The 20,278-nt window shown below is 37.6% G+C and overlaps 1 protein-coding gene across 1 annotated transcript in view; it reads left to right on the top strand.

Moving 5' to 3' along the window:
- The first annotated feature begins 1,165 nt into the window (after positions 1-1,165).
- Positions 1,166-20,278, top strand: part of ppp1r13ba (protein phosphatase 1, regulatory subunit 13Ba) — a 101,596-nt gene continuing 82,483 nt past the window's right edge. Inside the window, exons 1-2 of the mRNA XM_061886344.1 lie at positions 1,166-1,533; positions 17,101-17,248. Coding sequence (XP_061742328.1) covers positions 1,525-1,533; positions 17,101-17,248 — 157 coding nt within the window. The 5' untranslated portion in view covers positions 1,166-1,524. The remainder of the gene's footprint in view (positions 1,534-17,100; positions 17,249-20,278) is intronic.

Genomic DNA, 20,278 nt, shown 5'->3' with positions numbered 1-20,278 from the left:
TTCTACCTGTCAACTGTCAATTTAGCATCTTTTGTTTTCTACCTGTCAACTGTCAATTTAGCATCTTTGTTTTCTACCTGTCAACTGTCACTTTAGCATCTTTGTTTTCTACCTGTCAACTGTCACTTTAGCATCTTTGTTTTCTACCTGTCAGCTGCCAGTTTAGCATCTTTGTTTTCTACCTGCCAACTGTCACTTTAGGCTGCTTGCCAGCTCATCACCACTCCAAGATGGCGGCCCAATTTCTCGCGTCACAGCAGCCAATGCTGTGTCTACTTAGAACATGTCTATGCTTTCATTACCACAATAACATGTACACATTATCAAAAGCATTTATTTATTGGTGTATAAATGTCCCAAGTATATTACCTACAACATCTTTGACGATCAAGACATGAACGTAACAATCCACATTTTGTATACTTTCACTAATCAGCCTAAGTGACATAGTGTCCAAACACAACACACAGCTCCGCAGAGAGCTTTGGCGACACCCGGTGGACACATTTAGAACAACATTTTTTTTCATACTTCATACTGAGCTAACTTATCTCGCTGGCCAGTTAAAATATGTCCAGTTCCAAATAAATATAAATATAATGGAGCGTTGGACGGGATTATAATAGTCTGGAGTTGGAAATATCGAGAAAAGATGTCACTGTATGAAAATAGTCGTGTGTGAGGATCGTATTAACTTTGAACAAACCGAGTTAAACGAACGAAAGGCGTATTTATTCATCAAGCATACAATTCACGCTAAAAGTGGTGATATAAACAACTGTTTCAAACATGTTCCGTATAGTAAAAACACACTAAAACAAAAAAACGACAAATATTATTCGGGAGAACATAAACACACCAGAACTAAATCCCAGAATTCCGTGCGGCTTGGCACCCCCCCTTTCCGGTACGCTACAAACCGGGATATTTGACAAAATAAGAGCGGGAGGGAGCTTGATAGACTCCAGCGGAAGGGACAAGCGGTATTTAAAAAAATGGATGGAGGGATGAAAAGTACCCTCAGTGTCGACATTCCCGATATTTGTGTCCACATGAGTAGGGGAGGGGGAAGGGTTCCGGCTTCATTCCGCCAGCAGGGGCCGCCCTCGCGCCTCATGTCGTGACTCCGAAAAATAGCTTCTTTTTTTTAAAATTCTGCTTTTTTTTTTTTTTTTTTTTGTCTAGAATAAGCCGTGTTTTATTATTGTTCGTGACGTGACGTGACAGATGTCACCAGGGTGAGCGGGGACGATGACCCACTTCACGGACCGGAAGTCCGCCAAATGCTCAAATTAATGTTATTTGCTTCCATCTTGTTGCCCCCCCCCTTCCACTCCCCCCACTCCCACATCCACGCGAGTTTCACCGCAGCGGAGGTGAAGGACGGAAAGGGGGAGGGATCGAGAGGGAAGTGAGCAGCGGGACTTTTCCCCTTTTTCCACGCGTGTGATGTCCGTGGGAGCAGAGAAGAGAGGAGAAGAGACTTCCAAAGTTATTTCCTAACGGGACGGACGAGCAGCCGGAATGTTGCCGGTGAGTTGTTCTCCTGATGCACAGCGAATGAGTGGCCGTGGTTTGTGTGTCGTGTGATGGCAGCTTGAGGATGTTTTGCGGTACCAAACATGTCGTTGTAAAACACTCGCAGTATAGTTTGAAGGACAGTTTCTGTTTAAAAGTGTGAGACTAGCAGACTTCTGTGTGAAAGACACATGCATCATATATCACAGGGGTGTCCAGGGATCTGCCTGTTTAATAGTTTCAGAGAAAATTTGAAGAAAAATGCAGAAATTAAAAAACAAAAGTTGAAATATGACGGCCTTTTTCACAGGAACTTTTTCAGAAACGTTCCCGTCTTACTTCGGTATGTCAAGTACGCCTTCTTTTTAGTCAGGTTCCTGAGGAACTTCTTTTTTAGGAACTTATTTTTTGTCAGGTTCCTGAGGAACATGTTTTTAGTCAGGTTCCTGAGGGACTTCTTTTTAGGAACTTATTTTTAGTCAGGTTCCTGAGGGACTTTTCTTTAGGAACTTCTTTTTAGTCAAGTTCCAGAGGGACTCTTTTAAGGGTCTTTTTTGAGTGGTTCCTGACGGACTTCTTTTTAGTCAGGTTCTTGAGGAACTTCTTTTTAGGAACTTCTTTTTAGTCAGGTTCCTGAGGGACTTTTTTTAAGTCAGGTTCCTGAGGGACTCTTTTTAGGGTATTCTTTTTAGTCAGGTTCCTGAGGGACTTCTTTTTAGGAACTTATTTTTAGTCAGGTTCCTGAGGGACTTCTCTTTAGGAACTTCTTTTTAGTCAAGTTCCCGAGGGACTCTTTTTAGGGTCTTTTTTGAGTGGTTCCTGAGGGACTTCTTTTTAGTCAGGAACTTCTTTTTAGGAACTTCTTTTTAGTCAGGTTCCTGAGGGACTTGTTTTTAGTCAGGTTCCTGAGGGACTTCTCTTTAGGAACTTATTTTTAGTGAGGTTCCTGAGGGACTTGTTTTAGTCAGGTTCCTGAGGGACTTCTCTTTAGGAACTTATTTTTAGTGAGGTTCCTGAGGGACTTGTTTTAGTCAGGTTCCTGAGGGACTTCTCTTTAGGAACTTATTTTTAGTCAGGTTCCCGAGGGACTCTTTTTAGGGTCTTTTTTTGAGTGGTTACTGAGGGACTTCTTTTTAGTCAGGTTCCTGAGGAACTTCTTTTTAGGAACTTCTTTTTAGTCATGTTCCTGAGGAACTTCTTTTTAGTCAGGTTCCTGAGGGACATCTTTTGAGTCATGTTCCTGAGGGCCTTTTTTTTAGTCAGGTTCCTGGGGGACTTCTTTTTAGTCACGTTCTTGAGAGACTTATTTTGAGTCAGGTTCCTGAGGGACATCTTTTTAGGAACTTCTTTTTAGTCATGTTCCTGAGGAACTTCTTTTTAGTCAGGTTCCTGAGGGACATCTTTTGAGTCATGTTCCTGAGGGCCTTTTTTTTAGTCAGGTTCCTGGGGGACTTCTTTTTAGTCACGTTCTTGAGAGACTTATTTTGAGTCAGGTTCCTGAGGGACATCTTTTTAGGAACTTCTTTTTAGTCAGGTTCCTGAGGGCCTTTTTTTGTCAGGTTCCTGAGGGACATCTTTTGAGTCAGGTTCCTGAGGGACATGTTTTTAGGAACTTCTTTTTAGTCAGGTTCCTGAGGGCCTTTTTTTTAGTCAGGTTCCTGGGGGACTTCTTTTTAGTCACGTTCTTGAGAGACTTATTTTGAGTCAGGATCCTGAGGGACTTCTTTTTAGTCAGGTTCCTGAGGGCCTCTTTTGAGTCAGGTTCCTGAGGGACTTTGGAAGCTGATTGTTTGAACACAGAAACGAGCGTCATTGGCGACTTGTTTGTTTATTTCTTGTTTTCTTGTGTGTTTCTATTGGAAGATATTTGTCAACATAGAGGAAGAAGAAGGCAAGGCACTTTTGGACGTTCTGGATCCATCTTGTCGTAAGATCTTTCAACTAGTGTACAGTAAGGTTGTTTATGGACGCATATTATTTTCAGCCGTTTGTGGGCCAGATAAAATGAAGTGGCCCCCGGGCCTTGAGTTTAACACCTGTGTTCTAGAGTCCGTATTAGTAGATGTAAGCAGAGGTCACAAGACAGGAAGTATATCAAACCAGGGGGCGTGGCCACAAGATAGAGTTCAAAATGGGAAACGTTTGCTGAGTTCTTTGCACGCATGTTCTAGAATTGTACTTTTCAATGGTAATAATTGTACTTTTCAATGGTAATAATTGTACTTTTCAATGGTAATAATTGTACTTTTCAATGGTAATAATTGTACTTTTCAATGGTAATAATTGTACTTTTCAATGGTAATAATTGTACTTTTCAATGGTAATAATAGTACTTTTCAATGGTAATAATTGTACTTTTCAATGGTAATAATTGTACTTTTCAATGGTAATAATTGTACTTTTCAATGGTAATAATTGTACTTTTCAATGGTAATAATTGTACTTTTCAATGGTAATAATTGTACTTTTCAATGGTAATAATTGTACTTTTCAATGGTAATAATTGTACTTTTCAATGGTAATAATAGTACTTTTCAATGGTAATAATTGTACTTTTCAATGGTAATAATTGTACTTTTCAATGGTAATAATTGTACTTTTCAATGGTAATAATTGTACTTTTCAATGGTAATAATTGTACTTTTCAATGGTAATAATTGTACTTTTCAATGGTAATAATTGTGGTAAATGATGGAGTCACTAGATGAGGAAGGAATGATTTATTTTGGAATGGTTTGAATAGCTTGAAAAATGTGGGAATTGTGGAAGTTTGAAAAATGGACAATTAATTTTGAATTGGGAAAATGCAAAAAAAAATAATAATAATAAATAAGGGAAATCCGGGAATTTATTTTAGAATTTTTGAAGATTAGCACACAATTCCTGAACAGGCTGAATATTTTGAAGCTGGAACAGTTTAAATAAGATGAAAATTGTGGAAGTTGAGGAACTTTGAAAAATGACCCATTGGAAAATTCGAAAAAAAACAGGAATTTTTTTGAAAAAGGTAAAAAAAAAAAAAAAAAAAACTTGGATGAGTTGAAATGGTTGGTGTTGATTTTTTTTTTTTCAAATCAGTTGAGAAATGTTGAATTAGTAAGATGTTGAATTGAGAAATAGTATTATGGAATTCCTGGAGTTTCGGGAAAAATGATCATTTTTACAGTTCAAAAAACAACTTTGTTTTTTGTCCTGAATAAAAGGAATGTTTTGATGGTGGAATGGTTGAAAAATTGCAGCCATGAAATTCTAAGTTAATGATTATTTGCAAACAAAAACTAAAGTTTATGAGTTTGAACATCAAATATGTTGTCTTTGTAGCATATTCAACTGAATATGGGTTGAAAAGGATTTGCAAATCATTGTATTCTGTTTATATTTACATCTAACACAATTTCCCACCTCATATGGAAACATGGTTTGTATAAAATCATCAGTCTGCAGACACACTTACATTATTATCACTCTACTGGTGTGTTGGAGCAGGTGCATTTGTGTGTTTGCCATTGTGTGTTGTGTGTGGTGATTGTTGTGTGTGGTGATTGTTGTGTGGCACAAAATATAAAGTATGTATGTATGTATGTATGTACATACGTATATATGTATTTACCGAATGTATGTATGTATGTACCTATGTATGTGCATACATACTGTAGGTACATACATACGTATGTATAGATGTATGTAGGTAAAATGTATGTATGTATGTACATACATACATACAATATGTATGTATGTATGTATGTATGTAGGTCTGTACAATATGTATGTATGTATGTAGGTATGTACAATATGTATATATGTATATACGTAAGTACGTATATATGTATGTATTGAATGTATGTATAAATGTACGTATGTATGTACGTACATACGTATTTGTGTACTTACGTACGTATGTATGTATGTACTCATGTACGTATGTATGTATAGATGTATGTATGTATATGTACATACATACAATATGTATGTATGTACAATATGTATATATGTATATACGTATGTACGTATATATGTATGTATTGAATGTATGTATAAATGTACGTATGTATGTACTCATGTACGTATGTATGTATAGATGTATGTATATGTACATACATACAATATGTATGTATGTACAATATGTATGTATGTACATACAATATGTATATATGTATATACGTATATATGTATGTATTGAATGTATGTATAAATGTACGTATGTATGTAAGTACATACGTATTTGTGTACGTACGTACGTACGTATGTATGTATGTACTCATGTATGTACGTATGTATAGATGTATGTATATATGTATGGACGTACAATATGTATGTATGTATGTACTCATGTACATATGTATGTATAGATGTATGTATGTATGTACGTAAGAACGTACAATATGCATGTATGTACGTACGAACGTACAATATGTATGTATGTACGTACGAACGTACAATATGTATATATGTATGTACGTACGTATTTATGGACATATGTATGTACATACTTATGTACATATTCATCTATGTACTCATGTACGTATGTATGTACGTACGTATGTATAGATGTATGTATGTATGTATGTATGTACGTACAATATGTATGTATGTATGTACGTACAATATGTATGTATGTATGTATGTATGTACGTACGTACATATGTATATGTGTATGTATGTATGTATGTACTCATGTACGTACGTATGCATGGATGTATGTATGTACGTACAATATGTATGTATGCATGTACGTACATATGTATATGCATGTATGTATGTATGTATGTATGTATGTACTCATGTACGTATGTATGCATGGATGTATGTATCTATGTACGTACATACGTACGTACAATATGTATATGTATGTATGTATGTACTCATGTACGTACGTATGCATGGATGGATGTATGTATGTACGTACATACGTACGTACAATATGTATATGTATGTATGTATGTATGTACGTATGTATGTATGTATGTACTCATGTACGTACGTATGCATGGATGTATGTACGTACGTACGTATGATAGATGTATGTATGTACGTACAATATGTATGTATGTATGTTCCTCCATGCTGTGAGTGTTTCTCTGGGTGTCCGACACACAAAGTCTCACCCTCTCTGAGACAACAGGTCTTTGTGGCTGATGAGGACTTGATGAGGACTTGATGAGGACTGCAGTGACAGGTCAACAATGCACTGGAAGATATAAGGAGGTGTTTTGCTGCTGGGACAAATGTGAGACAGACGGAAAGTTTCACGTCTCTTCTTCTTCTCTCCTTGTTTTGCTGCAAACCTCCAAAGGCTAGCAGTTGTTAATAATATGCTTTCACCCTTTCATCCACTGGAGGGAATCTATTTGTGTTTATATAAATACATATTTTATTGTTTTGTTGAGTAAAATCATTGTTTATTTTTATTTTTTTGTTTTTTAGCAAATATCACTATTATTTTCTGAAACTGCAGAGCAAAACCAGACGTCAAAAGTCGACATGGCAACCAAGTGCTGGTGTTTACGTTACATTAAATCTATAATCAACATTTTTCACCCTTCCATCATAACTTACCTTTATTTAGGTGGCAGTAGAGTGGAAAAACAAGTTGACTTTATATACTTATTTGTGATGCATTGTATCCATTAAACTGTATCCAATTGTGTTTACAATCCACAATCTGTCAAAATGCCTTTTAAAGTGTCACAAAATTACAAAAATTCAGTTATGAATGTTACTACATGACATATATACTTACATCATGTATATATTACATGTTATTATGAATGTTACTAGATACTACATATATACTTACATCATGTATATATTACATGTTATTATGAATGTTACTAGATACTACATATATACTTACATCATGTATATATTACATGTTATTATGAATGTTACTAGATACTACATATATACTTACATCATGTATATATTACATGTTATTATGAATGTTACTAGATACTACATATATACTTACATTATGTATGTATTACATGTTATTGTGAATGTTACTAGATACTACATGCATACTTACATCATGTATATATTACATGTTATTGTGAATGTTACTACATGACATATATACTTACATCATGTTTATATTACATGTTATTGTGAATGTTACTAGATACTACATGCATACTTACATCATGTATATATTACATGTTATTGTGAATGTTACTAGATACTACATATATACTTGCATCATGTATATATTACATGTTATTGTGAATGTTACTAGATACTACATATATACTTGCATCATGTATATTTTACATGTTATTGTGAATGTTACTACATGACATATATACTTACATCATGTATATATTACATGTTATTATGAATGTTACTAGATACTACATATATACTTGCATCATGTATATATTACATGTTATTGTCAATGTTACTAGATACTATATGCATACTTACATCATGTGTATATCACATGTTATTATGAATGTTACTAGATACAACATATATACTTACATCATGTTTATATTACATGTTATTGTCAATGTTACCAGATACTATATGCATACTTACATCATGTATATATTACATGTTATTATGAATGTTACTACATGACATATATACTTACATCATGTATATATTACATGTTATTATGAATGTTACTACATGACATATATACTTACATCATGTATACATTACATGTTATTATGAATGTTACTACATGACATATTTACTTACAGCATGTATATATTACATGTTATTATGAATGTTACTAGATACTACATATATGCTTACATCATGTATATATTACATGTTATTATGAATGTTACTAGATACTACATATATGCTTACATCATGTATATATTACATGTTATTATGAATGTTACTACATGACATATACACTTACATCATGTATATATTACATGTTATTAGGAATGTTACTAGATACTACATATATACTTATATCATGTATATGTTACATGTTATTATGAATGTTACTACATGACATATTTACTTACAGCATGTATATATTACATGTTATTATGAATGTTACTAGATACTACATATATACTTACATCATGTATATATTACATGTTATTATGAATGTTACTAGATACTACATATATACTTACATCATGTGTATATTACATGTTATTATGAATGTTACTAGATACTACATATATGCTTACATCATGTATATATTAAATGTTATTATGAATGTTACTACATGACATATATACTTACTTCATGTATATATTACATGTTATTATGAATGTTACTAGATACTACATATATACTTGCATCATGTATATATTACATGTTATTATGAATGTTACTACATGACATATATACTTACATTATGTATATATTACATGTTGTTATGAATGTTACTACATGACATATATACTCATCTTTTTAAGGGCTTTAATAGGCAGAATCTATTGTAAGTGGACTTTTGATGGCATTTATTTAATATTTAAAAGTGCATTAAAAACAAAAAACACAGGTTCTTGTGATACATTGGGAGTGTGAATGATAGTGTTGATGCACTCCATGAAATGTGTGAATGTGCTGTGGAGGATGTCCCTCTCACACACTGGCTTCCACAGTAAAGTCAAGTTGTGACTCAGACTGAGACTTTTCTTTTCTCAGCAAGGCGGAGGCTCGTGTTTAAGTGGCCACATGTGGTTCCTATAGAGATGGTGTTGGCCGTACGGGCGTGGACATCGGGCGCTGGATTGTCTGGAACACAAATCACATTCACTGTGTGCTCTTGTTCTACTTGCACGGACACAATGTCCTGGTGGCCTGTGCAGCCCTTTGAGACACTTGTGATTAAAGCCAGCAAGACCTTCTCTGCTGGCCAGACACAAATCATGATTGTAAATTATTTAAAAGTTAGTTTTATTTCTAATTTACTTTCTGTAAAGACATAAAGGTACAAACCCCGTTTCCATATGAGTTGGGAAATTTTGTTAGATGTAAATATAAACAGAATACAATGATATGCCAATCCTTTTCAACACATATTCAGTTGAATATGCTACAAAGACAACATATTTAATGTTCAAACTCATAAACTTTAGTTTTTTTTGCAAATAATAATTAACTTAGAATTTCATGGCTGCAACACGTGCCAAAGTAGTTGGGAAAGGGCATGTTCACCACTGTGTTACATCACCTTTTCTTATAACAACACTCAATAAACGTTTGGGAACTGAGGAAACTAATTGTTGAAGCTTTGAAAGTGGAATTCTTTCCCATTCTTGTTTTATGTAGAGCTTCAGTCGTTCAACAGTCCGGGGTCTCCGCTGTCGTATTTTACACTTCATAATGCGCCACACATTTTCCATGGGAGACAGGCCTGGACTGCAGGCGGGCCAGGAAAGTACCCGCACTCTTTTACTGCGAAGCCACACTGTTGTAACACGTGCTGAATGTGACTTGGCATTGTCTTGCTGAAATAAGCAGGGGCGTCCATGAAAAAGACGGTGCTTGGATGGCAGCATATGTTGTTCCAAAAGCTGTATGTACCTTTCAGCATTAATGGTGCCTTCACAGATGTGTAAGTTACCCATGCCTTGGGCACTAATGCACCCCCATACCATCACAGATGCTGGCTTTTGAATTTTGCGTCTATAACAGTCTGGATGGTTCGCTTTCCCTTTGGTCCGGATGACACGATGTTGAATATTTCCAAAATCAATTTGAAATGTGGACTCGTCAGACCACAGAACACTTTTCCACTTTGCATCAGTCCATCTTAGATGATCTCGGGCCCAGAGAAGCCGGCGGAGTTTTTGGATGTTGTTGATAAATGGCTTTCGCTTTGCATAGTAGAGCTTCAACTTGCACTTACAGATGTAGCGACCAACTGTATTTAGTGACAGTGGTTTTCTGAAGTGTTCCTGAGCCCATGTGGTGATATCCTTTAGAGATTGATGTCGGTTTTTGATACAGTGCCGTCTGAGGGATGGAAGGTCACGGTCATTCAATTTTGGTTTCCTGCCATGCTGCTTACGTGGAGTGATTTCTCCAGATTCTCAGCTCACCGGCGTCACTATGTAAACAAATGCCATGGGTGGATCTACACCTGACATCCACTGTAATGATACCAAGTACAATAGTGTATCCAGTTGATACTACTATGATTACATCGATATTTTTTATCGTCACAAATTCTCTTTTCCTTTTTTTAAAATCCATATTATGTTTAAAAACTCAGTAAATATGTCCCTGGACACATGAGGACTTTAAATATGACCAATGTGTGATTCTGTAACTACTTGATATCGGATCGATACCTAAATGTGTGGTATCATCCAAAACTAATGTCAAGTATCAAAGAAGAGAAGAATAAGTGATTATTACATTTTAACAGAAGTGTAGATAGAACATGTTAAAACAAAAAATAAGCAGATATTAACAGTAAATGAATTAGTAGATTAATAATCCATTTTTACAGTTTGTCCCTCATAATGTGTACAAAATAATAGGTGTATAAATGACACAATATGTTATTGCAGACTAATTAGGAGTCTTTGTTTGTTTACTTACTACTAAAAGACAAGTTTTCTAGTATGTTCAACATTTTATTGAAGGACTAAATTGCAATAATAAACATATGTTTCATGCAGATTTTTTTGTTCAAGTAACGGCAATAATGACATTTTTTTTGTGGTCCCCTTTATTGAGAAATGTATCAAAATACATTTTGGTACCGGTACCAAAATATTTGGTATGGGGACAATCCTAGTGTGTACATACAAAACAAGCAGCGTTGGTCGGGTCCGCCTTTGGCCGCTGCCGCCACTACTCAGGCCCTGGTCTAAGTCAGAGCAACATAGAGGTTTTTATTTCATGTCTCTACGACATTTCTAACAGAAGTTACATGCCGTTTTGTCTGGGTTTTTTCCAAGGGGGCGCTAAGCGCAATTTAAATTTTTGGGGTTTGTTTTTTTATTAGATGGCAGTTTTTGCCAGTCCTGATATGTGTGTAAAATTTGGTGAGTTTTGAAGCATGTTAAAGGGGTGAAATTACAGATCGACGATTCTGGATGTTGTTGATAAATGGCTTTTGCTTTGCATAGTAGGGCTTTAACTTGCACTTTGAAGCATTTTAAGGGTTTCAAATTACAGTTTAAAGAGGCAAAAAATAAATTTTTTAGGAAACTTTGTGTAGGAGTTTTTTGAAGGCGCGTAAAATCCAAACTGGAGAACTTATCAAAACTTTGGTGGACAGTTTTATTCAAAAGGGTTCTATCTCCCTCCTGTGCGAGTTTGAAGCCGAAACGACAAACGCACTGGGAGGAGTTTCGATTTGAAAAAGGTGACGGGTTTTCACAAAACTTTTATTTTGAAGGGGCAATTTTTAACTTCCTGTTTAAACTTCCTAGAGAAACAAACAGTTTGTAGTCATGTTAAACCAGTAGAGCAGGGGTCAGCAACCTTTTTGAAAGCAAGAACTACTTCTTGGGTACTGATTAATGCCAAGGGCTACCAGTTTGATACACACTTCAATAAATTGCCAGAAATAGCCAATTTGCTCAATTTACCCTTAATAAACAAATCTAGAAAAAAAAAAAATATATATATATATATATATATATATTTGGGTATTTCTGTCTGTCATTCCGTCGTACATTTTCTTTCCTTTTACGGAAGGTTTTTTTGTAGAGAATAAATGATGAAAAAAACACTTAATTGAACGGTTTAAAAGAGGAAAAAAACAGGCAAAAAAAAGGAAAATTAAATTTGAATCATAGTTTATCTTCAATTTCGACTCTTTAAAATTCAAAATTCAACCGAAAAAAGAAGGGAAAAACTAGCTAATTCGAATCCTTTTGAAAATATAAAAAAAATAATTTATGGAACATCATTAGTCATTTTTCCTGATTAAGATTAATTTTAGAATTTTGATGACATGTTTTAAATAGGTTAAAATCCAATCTGCACTTTGTTAGAATATATAATAAATTGGACCAAGCTATATTTCTAACAAAGACAAATCATTATTTCTTTTAGATTTTCCTGAACAAAAATTTTAAAAGAAATTCAAAAGACTTTGAAATAAGATTTAAATTTGTTTCTCAAGATTTTCTAGATTTGCCAGAATATTTTTGGGGGAATTTTAATCATAGTAAGTTTGAAGAAATATTTCACAAATATTCTTCGTCAAAAAAACAGAAACTAAAATGAAGAATTAAATTAAAAATTATTTATTATTCTTTCCAATAAAAAAAAAAAATACTTGAACATTGATTTAAATTGTCAGGAAAGAAGAGGAAGGAATTTAAAAGGTAAAAAGGTATATGTGTTTAAAAATCCTAAAATCACTTTTATGGTTGAATTTTTTCTCTAAAATTGTCTTTCTTAAAGTTATAAGAAGCAAAGTAAAAAAATAAATTAATTCATTTAAACAAGTGAAGACCAAGTCTTTAAAATATGTTCTTGGATTTTCAAATTCTATTTGAGTTTTGTGTCTCTTAGAATTAAAAATGTTGAGCAAAGCTTACTAGTAAATAAATACAATGTAAAAAATAGAGGCAGCTCACTGGTAAGTGCTGCTATTTGAGCTATTTTTAGAACAGGCCAGCGGGCGACTCATCTGGTCTTTACGGGCGACCTGGTGCCCGCGGGCACCACGTTGGTGACCCCTGCTATAGAATGTGCCAGACTTTGAACCCCCCCCAGACCCCCCACGTGGTTTACTCTGTTACTTTTCAGGAAATGCTACATTAATGAAAGATAAGGAAATAGCAAGTGAAGACCAAGTCTTTAAAATATTTTCTTGGATTTTCAAATTCTATTTGAGTTTTGTCTTTCTTAGAATTAAAAATGTCAAGCAAAGCGAGACCAGCTTGCTAGTAAATAAATACAATTTAAAAAATAGAGGCAGCTCACTGGTAAGTGCTGCTATTTGAGTTATTTTTTAGAACAGGCCAGCGGGTGACTCATCTGGTCCTTACGGGCGACCTGGTGCCCTGCGGTAGATTATACAGTCAATGGAACCCAACCTTAGTAGCTAAATTTTGCCGAATCGCTATCATTAGCAAAGGTGAGAGTACGGTTGTAGTTTGCATCATTAGTGAATTATATTTATATAGCGCATTTTCTCAAGTGACTCAAAGGGCTTTACATAGTGAAACCCAATATCTAAGTTACATTTAAAGCAGTGTGGGTGGCACTGGGAGCAGGTGGGTAAAGTGTCTTGCCCAAGGACACAACGGCAGTAACTAGGATGGCACAAGCGGGAATCGAACCTGCAACCCTCAAGTTGCTGGCACGGCCACTCTACCAACCGAGCTAAGCCGCCCATCATGTATAATGTTTACAACCGTGGAAAGTTAGCATCCTCTAGGCATCGACAGCCATTGAAGTGCTAAACCGTGATTGTGACAGGCTTGACCTGAAACTGCTATTTTGGTATCTTGAGTGCCACTTATTAATGAAAGTGTTATCAATCGTCTCCTGTATCAGACGTGTGCTGTCATTTGAAGAGAAACATGTTATTAGAATCAATCTCTTCAATGTTTGCAGGCTTTGCATGTCTGAGTGTGCGCGTGTGTTTGCGTTCTTTAATCCAAGATTTACACAACGTGTCCAGTCTGCATGCAACCTCCATAAGTAGGTGAAATACTTCCCAGATTAGTGTCTAGCAAACGTGTGTGTGTGTGTGTGTGTGTGTGTGTGTGTGTGTGTGTGTGTGTGTGTGTGTGTGTGTGTGTGTGTGTGTGTGTGTGTGTGTGTGTGTGTGTGTGTGTGTGTGTGTGTGTGTGTGTGTGTGTGTGTGTGTGTGTGTGTGTGTGGAGGACCAACATATACAGTGGGGCAAAAAAGTATTTAGTCAGCCAGCGATTGTGCAAGTTCTCCCACTTAAAATGATGACAGAGGTCTGTAATTTTCATCATAGGTACACTTCAACTGTGAGAGGCAGAATGTGGAAAAAAAATCCAGGAATTCACATTGTAGGAATTTTAAAGAATTTATTTGTAAATTATGGTGGAAAATAAGTATTTGGTCACTTCCAACAAGGAAGATCTCTGGCTCTCACAGACCTGTAACTTCTTCTTTAAGAAGCTCTTCTGTCCTCCACTTGTTACCTGTATTAATGGAACCTGTTTGAACTCGTTATCTGTATAAAAGACACCTGTCCACAGCCTCAAACAGTCAGACTCCAAACTCCACCATGGCCAAGACCAAAGAGCTGTCGAAGGACACCAGGAAAAGAATTGTAGACCTGCACCAGAGTGGGAAGAGTGAATCTACAGTAGGCAAGCAGCCTGGTGGGAAAAAAATCAACAGTGGGAGCAATTATCAGAAAATGGAAGACATACAAGACCACAGATAATTTCCCTCAATCTGGGGCTGCACGCAAGATCTCATGAGAACGGTGAGCAAAAATCCCAGAACCACACGAAGGGACCTGGTGTATGACCTGCAGAGAGCTGGGACCAAAGTAACAAAGGTTACCATCAGTAACATACTACGCCGACAGGAATCAAATCCTGCAGTGCCAGACGTGTCCCCCTGCTTAAGCCAGTGCATGTCCAGGCCCGTCTGAAGTTTGCCAGAGAGCACATGGATGATACAGCAGAGGATTGGGAGAATGTCATGTGGTCAGATGAAACAGAAATATAACGTTTTGGTATAAACTCAACTGGTGGTGTTTGGAGGAAGAAGAATACTGAGTTGCATCCCAAGAACACCATACCTACTGTGAAGCATGGGGGTGGAAACATCCTGCTTTGGGGCTGTTTTTCTGCTAAGGGGACAGGACGATTGATCCGTGTTAAGGAAAGAATGAATGGGGCCATGTATCGTGAGATTTGGAGCCAAAACCTCCTTCCATCAGTGAGAGCTTTGAATGGTTGACCAAATACTTATTTTCCACCATCATTTACAAACACATTCTTTAAAATTCCTGGATTTTTTCCCCACATTCTGTCTCTCACAGTTGAAGTGTACCTATGATGAAAATTACAGACCTCTGTCATCATTTTAAGTGGGAGAACTTGCACAATCGCTGGCTGACTAAATACTTTTTCGCCCCAGTGTGTGTGTGTGTGTGCGTGTGTGTGTGTGTGTGTGTGTGTGTGTGTGTGTGTGTGTGTGTGTGTGTGTGTGTGTGTGTGTGTGTGTGTGTTTGGAGTATGTAAGAGCAGCTATATTGAGATTAAGTATGTATCGCTGTGTCACTATCACAGATTAGCCTAAATTCCTCATTCAACTGCTGACTGGTTTATCTGAGATGACATCATCAGTCACATGACCGATGATGTCACTGGCCACAGCCCAGGATGTGCTTTTCTGATTGCTCTTTTAATCTTTCATCTCTGCATTTTGGAGGATTTGACAACTAAATGATTTGATTGCTAAGCCAGTGGATATTTAAAACAAATAGTACGTACAACACCAAGATCATTTATTAGGGATTATTGTGTGAATGTTACAAACATTTACCCATATGCTTTTCTACACAAAAAATCATCTATTTCTTCTTTTTTTTCTTCTAAAAGTATATACAATATGGGTTTATATATATATATATATATATATATATATATATATATATATATATATATATATATATATATATGTGTATATATGTGTGTGTGTGTGTGTGTGTATAATGGATGGATATTTAGGTATATAAGTGTATATATACATATGTGTGTATGTATGTATATATGTATGTATGTATATATATATACAGTATGTATAAACAGTATAGGTATATATGTATACAAAAGTATATACAGTGTAAGTATATAGGTATGTATTTCCAGTATATAAAGGTACACACTATATATATATATATAGATATATAATATAATAGGTTCTTATAGGTATATACAGTGTACGTATATATATATATATATATATATATATATATATAAAGGTATATACAGTGTACGTATTTATTTCTATATAGGTATATACAGTGTAGGTATATATGTATATAGGTATATACAGTGTAGGTATATATGTATATAGGTATATACAGTGTAGGTATATATGTATATAGGTATATACAGTGTAGGTATATATGTATATAGGTATATACAAGCTGAGATAGGCGCCAGCACCCCCTGCGACCCCAAAAGGGAATAAGCGGTAAAAAATGGATGGATGGACAGTGTAGGTGTATATACATATATATATACATACATATCAGGGTACATATATATATACATATATATATACATGTACATATATATATATATACATACATATCAGGGTTTCCCACACATTCATTTATTTGTGGCGGCCCGCCACGAAAGAATTACACCTGCTACAAATTTGAAAAATATATATATATATTTTATTTTATTTTTATTTTTATTTTTTTCCGGCTTTTCATAAAAGCAATGGGACTCTGTCTGTAAATGGAGCTTGTAGTTACATATTATATAAATATGTAAATATTATATAAATATGTATATAAATATGTACATAAAGTGTTGTGATTATATTCCAACTCCGCGTTCTTCTTGGTCATTGTCGCCACCGCTGTCCAAACGTTCTTTATTTTGCCAAACATTAGACTTTATTGACTACTTTCTTGGAGACTAACATGGTGTATGTTCACCATTGACATGTGTGTTCCTATGGTTCCAGGTGATCCTGACCGTGTACCTCAATGACACCCAACAGATGCTGACCGAGGTCCCAGTGACTCCTGCAACCAGAGTGGTAGACGTGGTGGAATACTGCAAAGAGGCGGGCGAAGAGGAATGTCACTTAGCAGAAAAATGGAATGGAAATGGTGAATCTATTCTGTCCATGGAAATCTTCCTCCTTATACCTCAGAAACATCAACCTGCTTTTACACTTAGAAACTATGATTTGAGTTTTTGACTCAATCCATTCCTCAGACTGATAAGACAAAGGTGTTTAGTGTTGTTGGTGCGTACAAATATTTGAAGTAACAGTTCTCCCTTAGGTTGCATTTCAGCGCTCTTATTGAAAAATCTGGTTGTACTTTCTTGTTTAGAATTGTATCAATACAGTAAATTCTGATAATTGTCATTTTAAGCACACACTTTTCTCAAACCAAGATTATAAATGATCCTGATTGACCTCTTTTCAATTGCACTTTTGCACAGTGTTTGTTTGCCACAATCCAACGCAATAATTGAAATATAAACCCCTAAAGCAGGGAAGGTGTTACATTGTGTAAATGGTAAATAAAAAGAGAATACAATGATTTGCAAATCTATTTCAATCTGTATTCAATTGAATGGACTGCAAAGACAAGATATTGTAATGTTCCATCCATCCGTCTTCTTCCGCTTATCTGAGGTAGGGATGTGGGGGCAACAGCCTAAGCAGGGATGCCCAGACTTCCCTCTCCCCAGCCACTTCGTCCAGCTCTTCCCGGGGCAATCCCAGGCCGGCCGGGAGACATAGTCTTCCCAACGTGTCCTGGGTCTTCCCCGTGGACTCCTAACGGTCGGACTTGCCCTAAACACTGTCGTTCGGGTGGCATCATGACCAGATGCCTGAACCACCTCATCTGGCTCCTCTCCATGTGGAGGAGCAGCGGCTTTACTTTGAGTTCCTCCCGGATGACAGAGCTTCTCACCCTATCTCTAAGGGAGAGACCCAAACTCATTTGGGTTGCTTGTACCCGTGATCTTGTCCTTTCGGTCATAACCCAAAGCTCATGACCATAGGTGAGGATGGGAATGTAGATCAAGCGGTAAATTGAGAGTTTTGCCTTCCGGCTCAGCTCCTTCTTCACCACAACCGAGCGATACAGCGTCCGCATTACTGAAGACGCCGCACGGATCCGCCTGTCGATCTCACGATCCACTCTTCCCTCACTAGTGAACAAGACTCCAAGGTACTTGAACTCCTCCACTTGGTTAGGGTCTCCTCCCCAACCCGGGGATGGCACTCCACCCTTTTCCAGGTGAGAACCATGGACTCGGACTTAGAAGTATTGATTCTCATCCCAGTCGCTTCACACTCGGCTGCGAACCGATCCAGTGAGAGCTGAAGATCCTGGCCAGATGAAGCCATCAGGACCACATCATCTGCAAAAGGCATAGACTTAATCCTGCAGTCACCAAACCGGATCCCCTCAACACTCTGACTGCGCCTAGAAATTCTGTCCATAAAAGTTATGAACAGAATGGGTGACAAAGGGCAGCCTTGGCGGAGTCCAACTCTCCCTGGAAATGGGTCTGACTTACTGCTGGCAATGCGGACCAAGCTCTGACACTGATCATACAGGGAGCGGACCGCCACAATCAGACAGTCCCATACCCCATACTCTCTGAGCACTCCCCACAGGACTTCACGGTGGAATGCCTTCTCCAAGTCCACAAAGCACATGTAGACTTGTTAGGCAAACTCCCATGCACCCTCAAGGACCCTGCCGAGAGTATAGAGCTGGTCCACAGTTCCACGACCAGGACGAAAACCACACTGTTCCTCCTGAATCTCTAGTTGGACTATCCGGCGTAGCCTCCTCTCCAGTACACCTGGATAGACCTTACCGGGAAGGCTGAGGAGTGTGATCCCACGATAGTTGGAACACACCCTCCGGTCCACTTCTTAAAGAGAGGAACCACCACCCCGGTCTGCCAATCCAGAGGTACCGCCCCCAATGTCCACGCGATTTTGCAGAGTCTTGTCAACCAAGACAGCCCTACAGCATCCAGAGCCTTAAGGAATTCCGGACGGATCTCATCCACCCCCGGGGCCCCAGAAATAGTAGAGCCCACCACAGATTCCCCAGGGACTGCTTCCTCATAGGAAGACATGTTGGTGGGATTGAGGAGATCTTCGAAAAATTCCCTCCACAGATCCACAAAAGCCACAGTCGAGGTCCGCAGAACACCATCCTCACTATACACGGTGTTGACAGTGCACTGCTTCCCCTTCCTGAGGTGGTCCAGAATCGCTTCGAAGCCGTTCGGAAGTCGTTTTTCATGGCTTCCCCGAACTCCTCCCATGTCTGAGTCTTTGCCTCAGCGAGCGCTGAAGCCGCACACCGCTTGGCCTGTTGGTACCCGTCCACTGCCTCTGGAGTCCTATGAGCCAAAAGAACCCAATAGGACTCTTTGTTCAGTTTGACAGCATCCCTCACCAGCGGGTTCAAGGATTACCGCCCCGACAGGCACCAACTATCTTGCGGCCACAGCTCCAATCAGCCACCTCGACAATAGAGATGCAGAACCTGGTCCACTTGGACTCAATGTCCAGCACCTCCCTCGTGACATGTTCAAAGTTCTTCCGGAGGTGGGAATTGAAACTCTCTCTGACAACAAAAGACTCTGCTAGACGTTCCCAGCAGACCCTCACAATGCGTTTGGGCCTGCCAGGTCTGTCCGGCATCCTCCCCCACCATCGCATCCAACTCACCACCAGGTGGTGATCGGTTGAAAGCTCCGCCCCTCTCTTCACCCGAGTTTCCAAAACATGAGGCCGCAAATCCGATGACACGACAAAGTTGATCCTGGAACCGCGGCCCAGGGTGTCCTGGTGCCAAGTGCACATATGGACACCCTTATGTTTGAACATTGTGTTTGTTATGGACAAGCACAAAAGTCCAATAACAAAACACCATTCAGGTTCAGATCCGGGCGGCCACTCTTGCTCGGGCCCAGCGAAGCATTTCTGGGTGTTGTTGATAAATGGCTTTGGCTTGGCATAGTAGAGTTTTAACTTGCACTTACAGATGTAGCGACCAACTGTAGTTACTGACAGTGGTTTCCTGAAGTGTTCCTCAGCCCATGTGGTGATATCCTTTTACACACTGATGTCTCATTTTGATGCAGCACCACCT

This window comes from Nerophis ophidion, linkage group LG24 (assembly GCF_033978795.1).
Source record: "Nerophis ophidion isolate RoL-2023_Sa linkage group LG24, RoL_Noph_v1.0, whole genome shotgun sequence".
Classification (NCBI taxonomy): Eukaryota; Metazoa; Chordata; class Actinopteri; order Syngnathiformes; family Syngnathidae; genus Nerophis; species Nerophis ophidion.
This window is presented reverse-complemented; position numbering and strand designations above follow the sequence as displayed.